This window comes from Marmota marmota, unplaced genomic scaffold, assembly GCF_001458135.2.
Source record: "Marmota marmota marmota unplaced genomic scaffold, marMar, whole genome shotgun sequence".
NCBI classification, from domain to species: Eukaryota; Metazoa; Chordata; class Mammalia; order Rodentia; family Sciuridae; genus Marmota; species Marmota marmota.
In genome coordinates, this window is record NW_026000093.1 from 41,422,551 (window position 1) to 41,441,698 (window position 19,148).

General features: G+C 38.4%; 2 protein-coding genes across 9 annotated transcripts in view; both read left to right on the forward strand.

Moving 5' to 3' along the window:
* The window catches only part of Esrp1 (epithelial splicing regulatory protein 1), a 59,788-nt gene extending 47,088 nt beyond the window's left edge, over positions 1–12,700 (forward strand). For 2 of the 5 annotated variants that reach the window (XM_015485967.2, XM_015485968.2), the window contains exons 14-16: positions 315–465; positions 4,188–4,297; positions 11,060–12,700. In XM_015485967.2, coding sequence (XP_015341453.1) covers positions 315–465; positions 4,188–4,262 — 226 coding nt within the window. In that variant the 3' untranslated portion in view covers positions 4,263–4,297; positions 11,060–12,700. The remainder of the gene's footprint in view (positions 1–314; positions 466–4,187; positions 4,298–11,059) is intronic. The other 3 variants (XM_015485969.2, XM_048782815.1, XM_048782817.1) reach the window with 3 other exon arrangements.
* Positions 12,701–18,885: 6,185 nt separating this feature from the next.
* The window catches only part of Dpy19l4 (dpy-19 like 4), a 68,727-nt gene continuing 68,464 nt past the window's right edge, over positions 18,886–19,148 (forward strand). For all 4 annotated transcript variants that reach the window (XM_048782818.1, XM_015485970.2, XM_048782819.1 and 1 more), the window contains exon 1: positions 18,886–19,043. In XM_048782818.1, coding sequence (XP_048638775.1) covers positions 19,028–19,043 — 16 coding nt within the window. In that variant the 5' untranslated portion in view covers positions 18,886–19,027. The remainder of the gene's footprint in view (positions 19,044–19,148) is intronic.

Consider the following 19,148-nt stretch of genomic DNA (forward strand, 5'->3'; position numbering starts at 1 on the left):
CTTTGGAAGTGGTGCTTTGTGGTTGAGCGATTGTGAAGGCTTAATACTCTCCTTCCTCTCCTTTTAAGAATCTGAGAGATTTGGGAAAGCCCTGCATTTAACTCTGCATTAACCTCACTGCCTTTCAACTCTTGGCTTTTGCAAAAATGTGAGACAGAACTGCCATGGTGCTCTTACCTGTCTTAAGAAAGATAGCTCTGAGAAGCATAAGAAGGATCACCTTAAAGTCCATTTCCTTAAGTAACTAATGTTTTTAGAGTAAATATTCAACATTGTCTGTTCCTGTTGGTTCACTATGCTTTCTCTTCCTTTAGCCCCCCAGGTTCGCCTAATAGTCTTGGCTACTTCCCTACAGCTGCTAATCTTAGCGGTGTCCCTCCACAGCCTGGCACGGTGGTCAGAATGCAGGGCCTGGCCTACAATACTGGAGTTAAGGAAATTCTTAACTTCTTCCAAGGTTATCAGGTCAGTAGCTTGAAGAAGAAAAATCCTCAGTGCCCTTATTATTTAAGTTTGCTTTGTCTAAAGAATGAAGCCAGGAAAGAAACAGCTTCTCTGAAACTCTCATGTATTTATGTGTGCTAATGGATTTACTTATGAAAGCAAATAGATCCAGAGTCAGTGTCTAGGAACTGAGTTCAAATTCATCCTCTTGACAAGATTAAGGCTTTTCTATGCTGTCTTAATTCTTTCCATTTAATCTATTGGTTTTTGTTTGTTTGTTTTGTTTTTTAAAGACATTGCTACTTTGAGAAGCTCTTCGGGGAACAGAGCAGTACAGTGTTTTCATCAGGAATTGGATTGGTCAAGGAGGCATTTTGTGAGAAGTTGGGTGTCAAATCTTAATTTATAGAGAAAGCACTTGGGCTGGGATGTAGCTCAGTGGTAGAGTACTTATCTAACAAGCATAAGGCCTGGGTTCAATCCCCAGCACTTTCAAAAAAAGAAAAAAAGCACTTTAACATGGAATTTAAAGTTAAGTATTTAAAAGTGATCTGTCTGGTACCTAATCTGGGTGGGAGGGGATACTGCCTAACCTACTGGAGAGCCTCAGTGGGTCCTTAGAATGAGTTCTGGGGTAATCTGTGAGTCTTTCATTGGATGATCTGCTATTAATTCTAGTGAGGCTGATATTTGCTCTTATCAAGCTTTTTCTAACACTTCCTGTGTCCATCAGCTATTCTCTGGCTTAAACTAAAGAATGAGGTACTTTTTGGCAAGAGCTCTTAACAATGACAAAATCTGCTCATTTCCGACTCATCTGGGCAGATACCTTTCCTTTCTCAAATCACTTAATTACCTAAATCTTGAATCCCCTTTCCTGCATTGTCTAAAAATAAATAACTTGCACTAGCAAAAAATTGTCTTTTCTTCCTGGAGCCAAACTTGGTTGGATTCTTCTAAGTTGAAAAACTGTTATGCAGAATAGTTAAATCCTTAAATAGCCCTGGAGCTTTTGCAGCATAGCATGTAAGGGCTATGTATGTGTCTGCAGAGGCTGTTTCATCCTTAGGATGGGTTTACAAGTTGGGATCTATGAGTCATAGAGGATTGTGATCTGAGCTAAAATAACTGATGATGCTATGTGCCCCAAACCTACCAAGTCACCACAGTTGTCTTAAGGGCTTTAACGTATCAGAAAATATTCTTTGCAAGTAAAGAAAATCCATGAATGATAACAAAAGACTGCCTGGCTTAGCACATTCTTATCTAGAATAAAAGTAAGATTCTTACTCATTCTTATTCATTCTTATTCTAGAAATAGGGTTTTTTTTTTTTTTTTTTTTAGAGTTAAGTAGATACTTCACCCTTCATTAAAAAATTATGATGCTTTAGGAGGGTCTTGAAAGGGTAATAATGTTACTTTAAAACTATATCTGGTTCATTAGATTGAGAAACTTTTACCAGAAATTTATTGACCAGATAGTTTTAAGCTCATAGAGGAAACATTTTATTTTATTTTTTTCTTTTATGGGGGTACCAGAGATTGAATTCAGGGGCACTCGATCACTGAGTCACATCCCTAGCCCTGTTTTGTATTTCATTAGAGACAGGGTCTCACTGAGTTGCCTAGTGTCTCGCTAAATTGCTGAGGCTAGCTTTGAACTCACAATCATTCTGCCTCTGCCTCCTGAGCCTATGGGATTACAGGCATATGCCACCATACCTGGCCTTAATTTTTGTATTTTATTGGCCTATTATAGCAAATCCAAGGAGTTTTCAAGTTTAATGGTCAGCTAGATTAACTTCTTTTTAGTTTGTGTGGTATTTTATGTTCACCCTGAATAAAATTAAGTTGTCTTACCCATAAGTTAGTAATGAGAATAAGCAGAATTATTGTTCTGAAAAGAGTGTTGTGTCTGGCATTTGTGGTTATATATTTTACCACAAATATATAATAGAGATTATTTCTATACTTATGAAGAATACATGGTTCAAAAACAAGCTAAAATAACATCAGTCTGTAGCATTTATTCTCTTTTTTTGTGTGTGGTGCTAGGGATTAAACCCAGGGCCTTGGGCGTTTGAGGAAAGCACTCTACCAACTGAGCTATATCCCTAGCCCTTGACCTTCATTTTTGAAGTGGTTGGAATTTGTAAACTGGATCAGTAAATTAGAATTACCTAGGAACGTCAATTATCCAGCTGAATATATTAAATTATTACAATACTGTCTTCAGTAATTTAAGCTTTGAGGCATGCATTAAAAATGCTTATATATAACCCAATTTCATGTAATTTCCACATAAAATCTTTTTTGTGGTACTCTGGATTGAACTCAGGAATGCTCAACTCCTAAATCACATCCCCACCCCTAAACACCCCCCCCCATTTTTTTTTTTGAGACAGGATCTTACTAAATTGCTTAAGGCATGGCTAAATTGCTAAGGCTGCCCTTGAACTTCCAATCCTCCTGCCTTAGCTTCCCAAATTGCTGGGATTACAGGCAGGCACCACTGCACCTGTCCAAAGCTCATATTTTCTATTCTTTAAAAGTCTATGTCTTCTGCCTTTTTATTTGTTGTTTCCTGTTCTCAGTTATTCGGGTTACAGCCAGTCTCTATAGATTCCAGATTTATTTGATTTGGCTTCGTCACAAGACAGTAAAATTAGCGGATGACTTCTTAAGAAGAAAACTGTTAAGTGTAATCTGTGTTTATCTTTACAGTACACTTATCACTGTTGTTGGTTTAATGGGAAGTTTTAATTTTATTTCTGGTTATGACTAAACTTACATAATTTTTCATGATAATTGTATTTATGTGCATTAGCAAATACCAAGGAAATAATTGAGTAAATGACATTCATTGATGGTCACTGATTCTGTCATTTAAAAGAAGGTAGAACTTGATGTAATAACGGCATATATCATTTTATAAATACATTATCATTCAAGATAAAGTTTTGAACGGCTTTTCCCCAAAATTTCTTCCATAATTCCAGCTTTGTGTTTTCCATAACTTCATTTGGGTTGGGAGCTAAAAAGCCAGAAAGAGGAAAGATTTACAAAAGGGAAGGAGTTCTGATGGTTAAAGCATGTATTGGAATGGGTTCTGCTATCATGTCTGCTTCCTTATAAAGTTAAGCCACCTGAGTTAGGTCTATTTTAATAATTAAGAACAAAATTTCTGAAGACAACACATAATGAAAGTATTTGTTAATGAGGGTGTCATTCTGATCAATATCATCAGCTTATAGGTATTTTAGTGGGTGGACCTCTTGTTCATATAATTCCTTTAATTTTTTTCCTTTGCTCTTAGCATTCCTTTTGCTATCAATGGCTTTGCATTTCAATCAGTGCTGGTTTTCGTTTCTCCACAAAGTAATAACTTTAGTCAATGTCTCTGGATCACTCACTACTAAGATTTTTACTTGGTGCTCAACTAAGAGAGTAAGATTGATATTTTAATTATATTCAGTACTATTTTAAATTCATTGGGTTATTGGGAGATATTGAGTACTGGGCTTATTATAAAATGCCTTGCAAATTATTGTTGCTTTATTATATGATATCCAGTCATACTTGGAAGTATCATGGAAGTTACTGTTCACAAAATCTGAAGGTTTGGTCTCCAAACAAAACTTCCATGACACTTTGTTGGTAGATATATTTGGTTGAAATAATAACCATCCATAGTGACAGCATGTCCATCTTTTGATCTTTTTTGTTTTGAATTGCATTTTAGTATGCAACCGAGGATGGACTTGTACACACAAATGACCAGGCCAGGACTCTACCCAAAGAATGGGTTTGTATTTAAGGGTCCCAGCAGTTAGACCATCCTCAGAAAAGAAGGTAAGGCTTTATGACACACAAGGTAAATTATTATAAAGGACCAAAGAGAGAGGCCAAGTATCTGAAGGTGTTTTAGGAGTCAAAGGAGAGTTTTCTTCTTTTTCTTCTCTCTTTTTTTTTCTTTTTCCTAATGGCATTATATAGGGAAAACCTTTTTTTTTAATATTTTTATTTTGTTTGTTTATTTTTATGTGGTGCTGAGGATCGAACCCAGTGCCCCTCACAAGTGCGAGGCAAGCGCTTTGCCACTGAGCCACAAACTCAGCCCTCTTTTTCTTTAATGTGATAATGAGTGTCAGAAAACTAAAAGTAATGAAGACAGGAATTAATTTTGTCTTCTAAGAAGAAAGTAATTAAGCAATATTTATGGATGAGAGTTGCATATTGTTTGGGGGCAAGAGAAAACTTTTTAAAAGTATACAACTCAGCCAGGCACACCTGTGCTCCCAGCTTTTCAGGAGGTTGAGACAGAAGCATCCTCTGAGTCCAGGAGTTTGAGATCAGATTAGGCAACATAACGAGACCCTGTCTCTAAAACAAGACAGACAAAAGTGCTTATTTTCCAAAATGATTGAAAAGGTTTTCATTGTCTTTTTTTTCCCCCCCCTCTTCCAACTCTGTCTCCATGGAAGTGGGGCTAAGGATACAGCTCAGTGGTATGCTTACCTAGTGTGCACAAGGCCCTAGTTTCAATCCCCAACATTGCAAAAAGTAAATGAAAATACAGGAAAGGAATCCTGATCAAGGTTAAAATAATTTTTTGGAGGTTTTTTTTTTTTTTTTTTTTTTTTTGTCCCTTAATTTACAACTTCTTCCTAAAGGATGCTGGCATTCTGTGCAGGATTCCCAAGGGATGGAGTTGTAGGGACATATTGAGGAATCACTGTAGTTTATTTCTTCATATCTGATTGTTGGGTTTGCTAAAGTTTGTGTACTGGCATGTCATTTACTAATTTTGTTGACATTTTCATAGCTAACACCTCGTGGACTTGAATCATATGGATTCGGATTTGGAAATGGGTTTGCTAAAAATCTGTTGACCTTGAGAATTCACAGCTTAGAATCTCATCATGAGCTGTGGAAACATTAGTTTTAGCTGAAGATTTTCAGATCTGCCATTTTCAGTGAAGTTAGGGTGTTGTGGTCCTATCAAAGAATATCTATCTATAGATAGATAGATAGATAGATAGATAGATAGAGACACTTTGCAGTGGGAAACGGGGTCTTTAGCCTGGGTCACAGTGGTGAGTTCATGTTATTCTAGTAGCTGTTATCCTTTTTAGTACCTACTTTGGAACACTTTGCTCCTTGAAGTGTTTTCAAAAGACCCCATGGTCACTTCATAAGCTATTGACAATGCCCAAAGGCCCTCCTGGGAAGGAGACTTGATGTCTGGCTGAATGAAATACCTCCTCAGATGACTAGGGATGCTTTTTGTTTTGTTTTTCTCTCACTGTTCAGTTCCAGGTTTCTTATTCCTTAGGTCTCAAGGGCAGTGTCAATCTCTAAATTTCAATCTGTCAACAGTGCTTAGCTATAGTTGCATTTTGTGTGTGTGTAGAAATGAGAATATTTTAGAAGTGACATATTTATGCTTTGTAAAATGGGCAGAAAATTAGTGCTGTGGATGTGACTTAACATGATTTTCTGTGAGAATCAGGTAGATTAATTTAAAACAACTTTTACAAACTATTTATATACTTATTTTGCAATGCTGGGGACTGAAGTTAGGGCCTTGTGCATGTTAGGCAAGTAGTCTAGCTCCAAGGTACATCCCCAGCCTAGGTTTTACAAACTATAAATTTCTATATTAAAACAAATAGCTTTTGGTGCTGTGATGGCAATAACTTAGTAAAAAAATTTAAAGTTTTGTGTGTGTGTTTACTATCATCTAAGTTGCAGGCATAATTTAGATTTCATCAGTTTTTTCTACTGGTATCCTTTCTCCATTCCATGATCCAATCTGCATTCCCATTGCATTTAATTGTCCTGTCTCCTTAGTGTTCTCTGATCTGTGCTAGTTTCTCACTCTTTCCTCATTTTTCATGACCTTGCCAATTTTGAGGTGTTTCATGGATTGACTTTCAGTTTGAATTTGTTGTTTTTCTTGTGACAAAGCTGGGCTAATGGGAGTTGGCAAAGACGGTCCTAGAGGTGAAGTGCCCTTCTCATCACATGGCACCCACAGGTGTGTTATGCCACCTGAGATCGCTGCTGCTGTCATCCTTGGTCTCTTGGTTGAGATCTTGCTTCATAGCTTTCTCTACTACAAAGCTATTGTTTTTTCTTTCTCATGTTCTATTCACAAGAGTTACTGTTTGGCTCACATTGAAAGAGGAGAAAAGCGTTTACCTACAAATATTAGTAACTTTTCTGTAAGGATGATTTGTTCCTTCTCCCCTGTTATTTATATAGTCATTTTTCTGTATCAGTATAGACTTGTTATAATATTTATGTGGTACTTTGGGTTATTATCCAGTACTACAATTTTTGTTTTTCAAATTGTTCTAGCTTTGGCCATTGGAACTCATTCAGGTTGGCTCATTTGCTCCTTTAACATGTTTCCATACTTTAGGGATTTTTAAATTTTTTTATTTCTTTGAATATAACTGATGTAGGCTCCTGGTTCTTAATTTTCTCCCTTATCTTGTGTTTTAACCTACTTTGAGCACTGTTCCCCCCCCCTTTTTTTTTTTTGAAAGAGTATTTTCTATTCCTTCCATATAATATATTCTGAAGAATTTAGATTGTATAGGCCTTCTAAATGACAAGGGAAATTCCTATAGGGAAGTTTTCTACAAAAATTATAGTATTTGGGCTGAGAATATAGCTCGGTTGGTAGAGTGCTTGCCTTGCATGCACAAAGCCCTGGATTTGATCCCCAGCACCACAAAAATAAGTAAATAATTAAATAAAATAATAGTATTTACCTGTCTTTCAGGTAAGGTGTTGGTTGTAATATAAAAATATAAACATCCAGTTTCTACACTGAACTATGTTAAAGCTTTAGGTTGTAAGATCTTGTGCAGGATGCTTTATTAAAACAAAAAAAAAACCTTTAACTAGAGTCTATTTGCCTTTTTTTCACTCAGAAAAAATAGTAAAACTGGTCCAAAATAGCAAAAACACATAGGAGCTGGGCGCCGTGGCAAACGCCTGTAATCCCAGTGACTTGGGAGGCTGAGACCAGAGGATCGAAAGTTCAAAGCCAGCCTCAGCAAAAATGAGGGCTAGGGATGTGGTCAGTGGTCATGTGCCCAAGTTCAAAATCCCCAGTACCAAAAAATAATAATAACACATAGGATTTTTAAATACCTGGTGAAACTTTAATGTGGAAAGTGGCTAGAGCATTGTCATTCAAAAGTATTTACAGTTTAAGTGTTAAGTTTGGGTTACTTTTGTGGATGGAAAGTGATCTCTGGGTTTTGTAATATAATTTCTTTGGTTCAATATATTTTAGTTTCTAACTCCCCTCCCCCAATTAATAATATTTTTAGACAAGAAATAAGTGGCTTTCAAAATTAAACAGGTTCTCTCTTCTAAGTAGTATTTATATTAGTTGGTGAAGAGCTAAATAAATGCCAAGTCTATTGATTTAAATGAGCAAAGAGATAAACTTTGATTAAACAATCTGGTTTATGACTAGGCACAATGGCACACACCTATAATCCCAGCTTCTTGGGAGGAAGAGGCAGAAAGATAACAAGTTCAAGGCCAGCCTCAGTAACTTAGTGAAGACCCTATCTCAAAAATTTTAAAAAATACTGGGTGGGGGGGTGGGTTGTGGCTCAGCAGTAGAGCACTCGTCTAGTTCATGCAAGGTCCTAGTTTCAATCCTCAGCACCACATAAAAATAAAATAAAGGTATTGTATTCAACTACTATTAAAAAAATAAATTTAAAAAAAAGTGCGGGTTGGGGTACTAGGAATGTAGCTCAGTGGCAGAATGCCCTTGCACTTCATTTCCAGTATCTTGAAAGAAAGAAAGGAAAAAAAAAAAAAAAAAACTCTTGAGTTATAGGTTTTATTTTATATTTTACATATGAGGAAAAATACTATTTAACAAGGAAAACTCCCAAATGACTTATACTAATTTTCACGTTTTTCTGAAAAGTGTAAGAATAAAATATTACAACTAGTCAGAATTGTAGAGTTTTTAGGGTTCATTCCATAGGACATAGCTGCCATTGGTGGAACTCTGGTATCTTTCAAGACCCTTGTGTACATAATACTTTTAATGACAGTTTATTACAAAATAAAACATTGTTTTAACACACATCTTACTAGAAATGAAAGATTTGAGAATGTTTGCAGTTAAAACTCTCAAATTGTCTGGGGCTGGGGATGTGGCTCAAGAGGTAGTGCGCTCGCCTGGCGTGCGTGCGGCCCGGGTTCGATCCTCAGCACCACATACAAACAAAGATGTTGTGTCCGCCGAAAACTAATAAATAAGTATTAAAAAATTAAAAAAAAACTCTCAAATTGTCTCTGTATCATTAATATTTGTTTTACTGTAGCCAAAGAGGGAGAACATTTTCTCTGTATCCTTCTGTTTTTTTTTTCCCCCTAACAATATAGTCTTGTAGTGTTATAGCTAGACACTCAAATGCCACTATATTCTACTGGATTAAAAAGCAGTTCTGAGACCAGGCACATCTGTAATCCCAGAGACTCAGAGGCTGAGATAGGAGGATTGTTGGTTCAAGGACAGCCTCAGGAACTTACAGATACCCTGTCTCAAAAAAATGAAAGGGACTGGGAGTGTAGCTCAGTGAGAAAGCACTCCTGGGTTAATTCTCCCTGCCCCCCAAAGAAAAAAGCAGTTCTAAGTGGTTAGGGATGTGAGTGAATGGTAGAGTTCTCAGCATGTTTGAGGTAAAGGGGTAGGACAGAGGAGAGCAGGGGGAAAATCTAAACTTCCTTTTAGCATCTTCAGGCCTTTTCCACATCATAAAATAGTAGGAGCGTGTAATTTTTGGCATCTACAAAGTGGTGTATAATAGAATGGGCTACGAATGAGGAAGGGGGAACTCATTGATTGACAACTGACAGGTCCAGGGCTCACTGAGTTGGCTGAATCTGAAGGCTTACTCTCAGTCAAGTTCTCTCCATGATGTACCCACAGCAATACTTGGTTTATACCCTTTCATTTTCAAGTCCAGAAGCAAACCAGGAATTGAAATTCACTGGTGTGACTCCAAGTCCATCTCTGAAACCACCATGGTTTGGTTATCTAGGGCTCTGAGTGGCTGTGTCTGGGTCACTCCTTTGGCACAGTGGTAAAATTGCCTCTTTATGGAGTTGAGATTGGATGAGGCTAGTTCATTAAGCAAAATTAGGGTGCTGTTGCCAATAAAGGATATAATTGGGCAATAGCATTGGATAATTGATAAGTTTGCTTATCAGTATCCACCTTTCAATGCAGTGTTTCATGCCAAGGGCTAAATTGTTAGTCACTTTGTAAACCACATTTTAAACATGAATTCTAACAAAACAGTATTTAAGTACTTTTTAAATACCTGATTTTAAATGTGTACCAGTTATACAAATTGCTATTATGAAAGCAAATTTACCGCTGACCATATTTCCAACTGCTCATATGAAACAAGACTGAACTCTGAAGAGCTAGTTCCCTTTCTGTCTTCATCCCTATTTCTCATTTACATGCAAAAGTGTGCATAATGCCGAAAGTTTTCTTGCTAAGTTTTTGTCTGTGGTATATAATTAAAAGCATAGAGGAATCTATGCAGTGGTTCAAATCTCAGATATGCTTATTACAGTTGTCGTTTGGTGTCTGAGGAGATTGGTTTCAGGATGCCACGATCAGAGATGCTCCAGATCCTATGTAAAGTGGTTTAGTATTTGCTTATAACCTACACACATCCATATGCTTTGAGTCATTTCTGGATTACTTATAAAACCCAATACAGGGCTGGGTCTATAGCTCTGTTGGTAGAGTGCTTCCCTTGCATGCACAAGGCCCTGGGTTTGATCCCCAGTGCGTACGTGCATACACCCCCACCCCAATACAATATAAATGCTATGAAAGGAGTTGTTAGACACTAATTTTTTAAATATTTTTTTTAAGTTGTCGTTAGACACAGTACCTTTATTTATTTTTATGTGATGCTGAGGATCAAACCCAGGGTCTTAGATAGCGGTAGGTGAGAGCTTTACTGCTGAGCCACAACCCCAGCCCTAGATTGTAATTTTTAGGGAATAATAAGAAAAGTTTGTGTCAGTATAAATTTTTTTTTTTTTAATGCTGTGGTACCAAGGATTGAACCCAGGAAGTAGCTCCACTGAGCTACTTCCCCACTCCTTTTTACTTTTTAAGACAGGGTCGCTCTAAGTTGTCTATATTGGCTTTGAACTTGTCATCCTCCTGCCTCAGCCTACCAAATTGCTGAGATTACAGGCGTGTGCCACTACGCCTGGCTTTCCTGAATTTTGTTTTAAACAAGTGTTTGGTTGAACGCACAGATCTGGGTCCCACAGGTGTAGTAGCTTAATCATTCTGTGCTTCATCTCTAAAATGGGGATAACATGATAATCTGAAGGGGAGTTATATATGGGGATGGAATAAAGGGATCCATATAAAGGTGCTAATCAGTGAGCTGGCACATAAAGCTCATGTTTATCATTATTGTCATGTGTTGGTGATTCTTATTAATTGGAATGTTTTTCTTAGAAATTATTTGAAATTTCTTTTATTAGAATATAATTCTAACAACATTGCTTTTTATTCATTTTTTTTTTCAGTGTTTGAAAGATGTATGGTGATCCTGAAACCATCAGACACAAGAAAACTTCTAGCAACTTCAGGGGAAGTTTATCTACACTCAGGCTGCAGTATTTTCAGCAAACATGATTGGACAGTGGAGCTGTGCCTTATCTTTTGGTGGAGTGAAAAATTTGAGCCAGTGAAGCCAAATCCTTACAGCGAAGCAGCTCCTTGCTGAGTGCAAATAAGCATTTAAAATGTGAATTTGAAATCAAACGTCTCTTATTACTTTCAGCTAAAGTGGCAGCACAGGTGTTTCCTAAGTTTAAGTCTTGGATTAAAAAATATTCCACTGGTTATCTACCATCTCCACCATGAACCTGTTATGGAAGCTTCATTTCTGTATATCCCCCCTCCCTTTTTTTTTTTTTTTTTTTTTTTTTTTTTTTGCCATCTCCCTGTCCTCTGCACAATCATGCCTTCTTGGCTAAGTAATTCAAGCCCATGGCCTTGGACACATAAATCACAAACTTAAGGAATAAAATAAAACTAATATTTTCCCAATTTCTTGGCCATCATGATGTCTTATAGTTAAAAACAATTCACATGATTTTTAAAACACCTGAGGCAAGCTGGGGGTTGTGGCTCAGTGGTAGAGAGCCCTTGCCTAGGATGCATAAGGCCCGGGTTCAATCCCCAGCACCACACAAAAAACAAACATCTGAGGAGAAAGGTAATACCCTCCACAACACATGTATAGTTGAAAGGTTTAGATCTTTTTCTCAGCAGGTACCAGTTGTAAATAAAAATGAAGTAGGGGCCAAAATGCGGAACCAAAAATGAAGCAGCTATACATGTAGGTAGTAATTTCTAGATAAACCTGCAACTGAATATTGCGGCTTCTTATGTATTATTTTATATTGTACTTTTTCATTGTTGATGGTTTGGACTTTAATAAGAGAAACTCCATAGTTTTTAATATCACAAAAATGAGACTATTTGAACAGTGTATTCTAGAAAGCAATATACTAACTGAAGTGAATGCTTGTACATATTAATATTGCCTTAAATCTTTTTCTCTACTGCCTTAACTGTCAAAACAATTAAAACTTTTTAAAGGCATAGGACTGTAGTCAGCATGCTAGACTGAGGTAAACACTGATGCAGTTAGAACAGGTACTGATGTTGTCAGTGTTTAGCACTATGTGTTTAGCTGTGTTTATGCTACAAAAGTGCAATATTAGACGCTAGCTAGTACTGCTGCCTCATGTAACTCCAAAGAGGAAAACAGGATTTAATTAAGTGCACATATTTCTTTGTTACTCATATTGTCCTTTGCTTGGATGCAATGCCATGCAGATTTTTGTGGCTGCTATTTTTATTTACTTTGCCTTACTTAGATTAACACCTTGAATGGAGAGCCAAATATTACTCTTTATCTGACCAGCAATGGCCCTTTAACTGCAGCAGGGGAGGGAGGAGAAAAAAAATCCCAAAATATTTTTGTGTGAAAATTGGCACTTAAGATCAGAAAAAAAAGTTATTTGTACTTGATGTCTTAATATGCTCTCTGCCCAAAGCTCTGAAAGACTAATGTAGTCAGAAATACTTATAACAATACTACTGAGTTTTTGTAGAATTGTTACATTTGATAATAAAACTTGCCTGCTTAATCTCAATGTTTGCATTCTTTTTTTTTTTGTAATTAGAAGTTAGTGGTAATGGTAGAAGCATGTAGGTGAGCCTTCTTTTCCTGAGGTGGTAAGGCTTTTTTTTTCCTGTTTACGATAAATAATTATAAAAGCTAACAAAGATAAGTGCACTCAAGATACTGGCTAAACAATCATCCATCCTTACATAAGTCATTGAGGAGTTTTTGTTTTTAAACCAGGGATTGAACCTAGGGTCACTTAACCACTAAGCCCATCCCCAGCCTTTTATTTTGTATTTTGAGTCAGGGCCTCAATATGTTGCTGAGGGCCTCACTAACTTGCTCTGCTGGCTTTGAACTTGTGATCCTCAGCCTCCCTGTCTGTGGGGATTAGAGATGTGCACCGTCATATCCAGAAGTCATTGAGATTTTGATTTTGTGTGTGTGTGTGGGGGGTAATTGCGTATTGCCCCAAGCGTGCTCTACCACTGAACTACAGTATCCTCAGTTCTTTTTGAGACGGAGTCTAAAGTTTCTCAGGCTGGTCTCAAACTTGTAATCCTCATGTCTCAGGCCTGAGTGGCTGGGGTTCCAGGCTTGTGCCACCACTTCCAGCAAATTTAATGTCATACTAGCAAAAATTTTTATCTAGTATGACTTTGTACATTTTAAAAGTTAAGGGGCTGGGATTGTGGCTCAGCGGTAGAGCACTTGCCTAGCATGGGCGGGACCCGGGTTCGATCCTCAGCACCACATAAAAATAAAGGCATTGTGTTGTGTCCATCTACACCTAATAAAATAAATATTAAAAAAAAAAAAAAGTTAAACCAGGCATGGTGGTGCACACCTGTAATCCCAACTAGTTGGGAAGCTGAAACAGGAGGATTTGGAGTTCAAGGCCAGCTGTACAACCTAGCAAGATCCTATCTTGCTAATTCAGAGTCACTTTTTACACTGAACTATACAACCAAAAGGGTCAATTTGGTTTGGCTGCTTCTGCCATCTACTGGGCATACATATAGTACTACTGGCTTCTAAGGATCCCTTTACCAGAGTGCATCTCTGCAGGATTCTAAAAATCATAATTGTTGAGATGTTTAGTGATAGTTTACTTGTCATATGTAAATTGTTAAGGTGATAAATCATAATTTTGACATTTTCCCCAAGTCTTTGTACTCTTAGTTTTAAGGTAAGTCTGACTGGGCCATGCAATTCTGTAATCCTAGCAGCTTGGGAGGCTGAGGCAGGAGAATCACAAATTTGAGGTCAGCCTCAGCAACTTAGATCCTGTATGAAAATACAAAATAAGAAAGACTGGGGCTGGGGATGTGGCTCAAGCGGTAGCGCGCTCGCCTGGCATGCGTGCGGCCCGGGTTCGATCCTCAGCACCACATACAAACAAAGATGTTGTGTCCGCCGAAAACTAAAAAATAAATATTAAAAAAATTCTTTAAAAAAAAAAAAAAAAAAGAAAGAAAGACTGGAGATGTAGCTCAATGGTAAAGTGTGCCCAAGTTTCAATCTCCTGTGTCCCCTCCCCCAAAAAAAGTGTAATAGATACTCAGCACTTTAGGTCTGAACATGGTGATGAATGATCCATCCTGGCTGAGGTACTCTAGAGTCAACCTGTTATCCAACTACCTTCCTTCTTTCAAAATAATTTATGATTTACCTGTGTCCAGAAGTTATGAGAGCAAAGCTAGGTGTATTCTAGCGGGACCGTCTCAATCCATATAAATAGGTTGTCTGAGTTAGCAAAAATAGAGAAAACAAAAAGACCCAAGATATTAAATGAGAATTTCAGAAAAAAAATTTTTCAAATAAATATATTCCAAATATTACCAGGGACACGCTTACACTAATTTGTTCTAAATTCTATCTGGAAGTGCTAATATAACCCCATAAATGTTTAGAAAATTTACTATCTAAAAAAAAGAAAGGGTCTTGGTACAAAGTCAACAATCTATTTAAGAAAAAGAAGATTTGCCCGGTACAGTGGCGCACACCTATAATCCTAGCAACTCAGGAGGCAGGGACAGGAAGATTGTGAGTTCAAAGCCAGCCTCAGCCACTTGGTGAGGCACTTAGCAACTCAGTGAGACCCTGTCTCTAAATAAAATACAAAAAAAAAAAAAAAAGGCTGGGGATGTGTGGTTCAGTGGTTAAATGCCCCTGAGTTCAATCCCCAGTACCAAAAAAAAAAAAAAAAAGATTCACTTGGGGAGGTTTTAATAGACTATTTATACCAGTAAAATGCTTTATTTATGAATATTGTTTTGTATAATTAACTTGGCTAAAAATATCTTCCTAGAGGAGCCAACTCTAGGAAAAAGTATATTTAGAAAATACGCATATATACAAATTTGTTTTGTTTCTGGTACTAGGGTTCTAACCCAGGGCCTCCCACATTAGACAAGCTACATCTCCAGCCCTTTATAACTGTTACTTTGAGACAGGCTCTCACTAAATTGCCCAGACTGGCTTCAAACTTTGGATATTCTTGCCTCAGCCTCCCAAGTAGCTGGGATTGCAAGCATGTGGCACCGTGCCCAGCTCTATTTTAGAAAATATTCTACACTATCTAATACATACAATTAAAATATTTAAATAAAATACTTTAGAAAAAAAAATGCATCCCACTTTGGAGAAGTATATGGTCCCGAGTTTGACTGTTGATTTGCACAGTTGTAATTCTCTCAATGGAAAAGAAAAATATGCAGATCCTAATGATGAATGGTAATAAGGCAAATATATTCAGGATGCACTGAAATACAGCCTCAACAATAAGGAAAAAGTGAGGAAATACTTGTCTACAATATATTTGCAGAGTTTGGACTAAGGATAGGGATAAAACACAGCCAAAATACAACTTAGAATATAATGGCAATAGCTGGGCGCAGTGGCACATACCTGTAATCCCAGTGGCTGGGGAGGCTGAGACAGGAGGACTGCGAGGCTGCTAAGCCACTCAGTGAAACCCTGTCTCTAAAATACAAAATAGGGCAGGGGATGTGGCTCAGTGGTCAAGTACCCCTAAGTTCACTCCCCCATGCCCCCCTAAAAGAATATAATGGCAGTAAAAATGAACTGATTACATCTAATTCAGAGTACACAAAGGAGATCATGTTTGAGAATAATAGAAAGATGCTACTCAATGGATAACTAAGATTCTATTATATAGTAAAGATGAAACAAAATTTCATGTTTAATAGATGAAAAGTTGAACAGATTCAAGGATTTCAATAGTGATTATGGTAGGTTGCTATTAATAAAATGAAGATTTTTTTTTTTTTGTACTGGGGATTGAATCCAGGGCACTTTACCACTGAGCTACCTCTCTAGCCCTTTTAAATTTTTGAGACAGGGTCTCACTAAGTTGCTTGGGGTCTCACTAAGTTGCTGAGGCTGTCCTCAAACTTGCAATTTTCCTGCCTTAGCCTCCTAAGGTTGGGATTACAGGTATGTACCACTGCATCCAGCCAGAAGAAAGTTTTTAAAATATCTTTTGCGTATATCTCTTTGGTTTCAAAAAGATAAGTTCTCTGGGGAATTGTTTTGTATTTTTCTCATATCTTGACAAAATGTTGTGCTTGATGCATGGAAAGTATGATTATGGATTGCAAATGTAGTTAAGTGGTAGAACATTTGCCTAACATGTTTGAAATCCTGGGTTTGTTCCCCAGTACCACTCACATACACAAAAGTACATGATTAATTTCAAAATATAAACCTTATGAATCATCTTCTATTTATCATTTAATACGTCCAGTTTGTATCAGGTCCTATACATTTTCAGCATCTTTCAAGAATATTCTCTTTGAACACTTTTCTTTCTAGGCCTTTGTTTTTCTTACCCAGTTTGGTACTCCTACATTTCTTAAAAGCTGTGTTGTGTTTGCGTTTGTCACTAAGTATCAAACCCAGGGTTTCATGCATTCTATGCAAACACTCTACTACTGACTGAGCTGCATCCTAAGCTCAAGATTTTAATTTCTTAAAACCAATAATATTTCACTAAAAATATCCAACTACATATAGAAGGGCACCTCTATCTTTTAGAGATGGCAGAAAGCCATATTGTTCTTTGAGAATATTTTTCACATTAAAGACCATCTGAGATAACGTGGAGTGTTTAGGGTTGGTCAAGGTGAGGCAAAGAGTATGAAATGACTCTTCAAATTTTGGTTAGAAAACTAGAAGTCCATTGTGGTTGTGGAAAATTAATCAATATGGTTCATCTAAAGTCATCTTAGACCATGTATCCACTAGCCATGTATGTTACCATCTAAAAATAACTGGCCTTTGGTATTATGGAGTGACCTATTGAAAACAGCCATAATGCTGGTTGCAAGACATCTTTTTTGATGAAGTACATTTTTTGGTTGCATTGGTACAGGGTTAAGATATTCTCATTATCCTTATATGAATATTTTAGGATTCAAGGGAGAAATGTTTATACTAGAGAACACAACCCCTAGTCTATTGATTTCTGAAGACTGAATATTTATTTTCTCTCATGTTCCCTTTTCTCTTTTTTTTTTTTGTGGGGTGGAGGCTTATATTAGGGATTGAACCCAGGGTGTTCTATCACTGAGCTACATCCCCAGGCTTTTTTATTTTGAGACAGGGTCTCGCTAAGTTGCTCAGGGTCTCACTAAGTTGCTAAGGCTTGGCCTCAAACTTGTGATTCTCCTGTTTCAGCCACCCAAGTAGGTATATTTCTTCTTTTAAATTGCTATTTTTTTCTGGGCACCATGGAGCAAACCTGTAATCCCAGCAACTCAGGAGGCTGAAGCAGGAGGATCACAAGTTCAAAGCCAGCCTCAGCAATTTAATGAGATGCTGTCTCAAATTTTTTTAAAAAATGGGAGAGGGGCTGGGGATGTGGCTCAGTGGGCAAGCCTCTGATTTCAATTCTTGATACAAAAAAAAAAAAAAAGAAGATATTTTGTCTTATTTTTCTTTCTCCCATTATTCTACAGAGCAGGTGAATTGACAATCAAGTCTACCTTTAGGGATCATGAAAAAACAATAGGGTAGCGCTTCAAGACTCAGTCATTATGTTTGCTTTCTCATAAATTGTAGCTCTTTCACACAGTTGATCTGACACAGGACACTGGGTATCTGTGGCCAATGCCTAGGGCTCTGTCATATCCTGTGGTTTTCAGTGTTCATAATTTCTGTGTTGGCGGGGCGAGGGAGGGGCCCTTTCTGGTCCACTGTTTGTAACTCCTAGTGCAATGTTGTTTGAAGGCAAAAGACGTATTTACAGGCAATTAAAGACATAAAACGAGTTTCTGGAACTGTTTTTTCACAGTATTAAAAAATGATAGCCTCTCCCCAAATGTCCTAACTTAATAAAGCCGTATTTAGAGGAGTCTTGCTCCCTGCTAAGTAAGGGACATCCATAATTACCCAGTGATTTCAGTTAATTCTGTGCTTGCTTTTCCCACTTCAAAAAGATATTTCCTCACTTCCTAAATTTTCTTCCATGAACTTCTGGGGAAAATTTGGGGGGGTCCTGGTGTTTTGGTGGAAAATGCCAGATACAAGTGAGGACATACAAAGTAAAACTATTTCCGACTGCTGTGGAATATCTAAACGCACGACTCTTCTCCCACAGGCTGGTATTATTGGGCTGTTCTGTTTTCTTGGATATCATGACATGCAAACGTCTTGTTTAACCCGTTTTGGTCAATTAGCACAGGCTTCTTTCTTGTAATGGTCAAGCGGTCTGCTGAGCCAAACTGCCAACTAGAACGTTTTGCCGGGCTCTCAAATCCTGGTGAGAACGCAGGCACAGACTGCAGTTCAGGGTCGTGCGTTCCAGTTCCAGCTCTAAGTAGCTTTGAGGCTGCTTTATGCGGGATCCTGGTTTCCTTTTTGTAAAATGGGGGTGAGAGCTGGTTTCAAAAGGTAAAGCTGATAGCAGTCTCCTGATTCCCGGAGTTGAACCACAAAGTAGCGGAATGTACGTTCCCGCCCACGTTTTTGGAACTGACGCACAAATTCAGGGTATGCGGTGGGCCTCACAAACCTCGCTTTCCCGGGGAGGGGATGGGCGGGCCAGGAGCACCAACCGTAGGCAGCGCCCCCGGCGTCGAGGCTCCTTCCTGCCAGCGCAGGCCCAGGCGTCCCAGCGAAACGCTCCGGCCGCCCGCCGCTCCCGGCACTCTAGTTCCTTGGCCGCCCGGGGGAACGTGGTTGGCAGCGACACCGGAGGGGGGCGGGTCAGGAAGTGGGGGCGCGACGGCCGGGAGTGGGCCAGGGGCCGTGGAGGTGTTCCGCAACGCGAAGGGAGTGAAACTCCGAGGCGCGCGGGAGCCGGACGCCCTCCCGGGTCTCCGCGGAGACGATGGCGGAGGAAGAAGGTGATGGCGCCAGTGCCGCCAGTGGACTCGGGAAAGGGGCGGGGGATGCGAGGGGCCCCGGAGGCCTGGGCTGCTGGCGGACCGGTGGGCTGGGGGCCCGCGCAG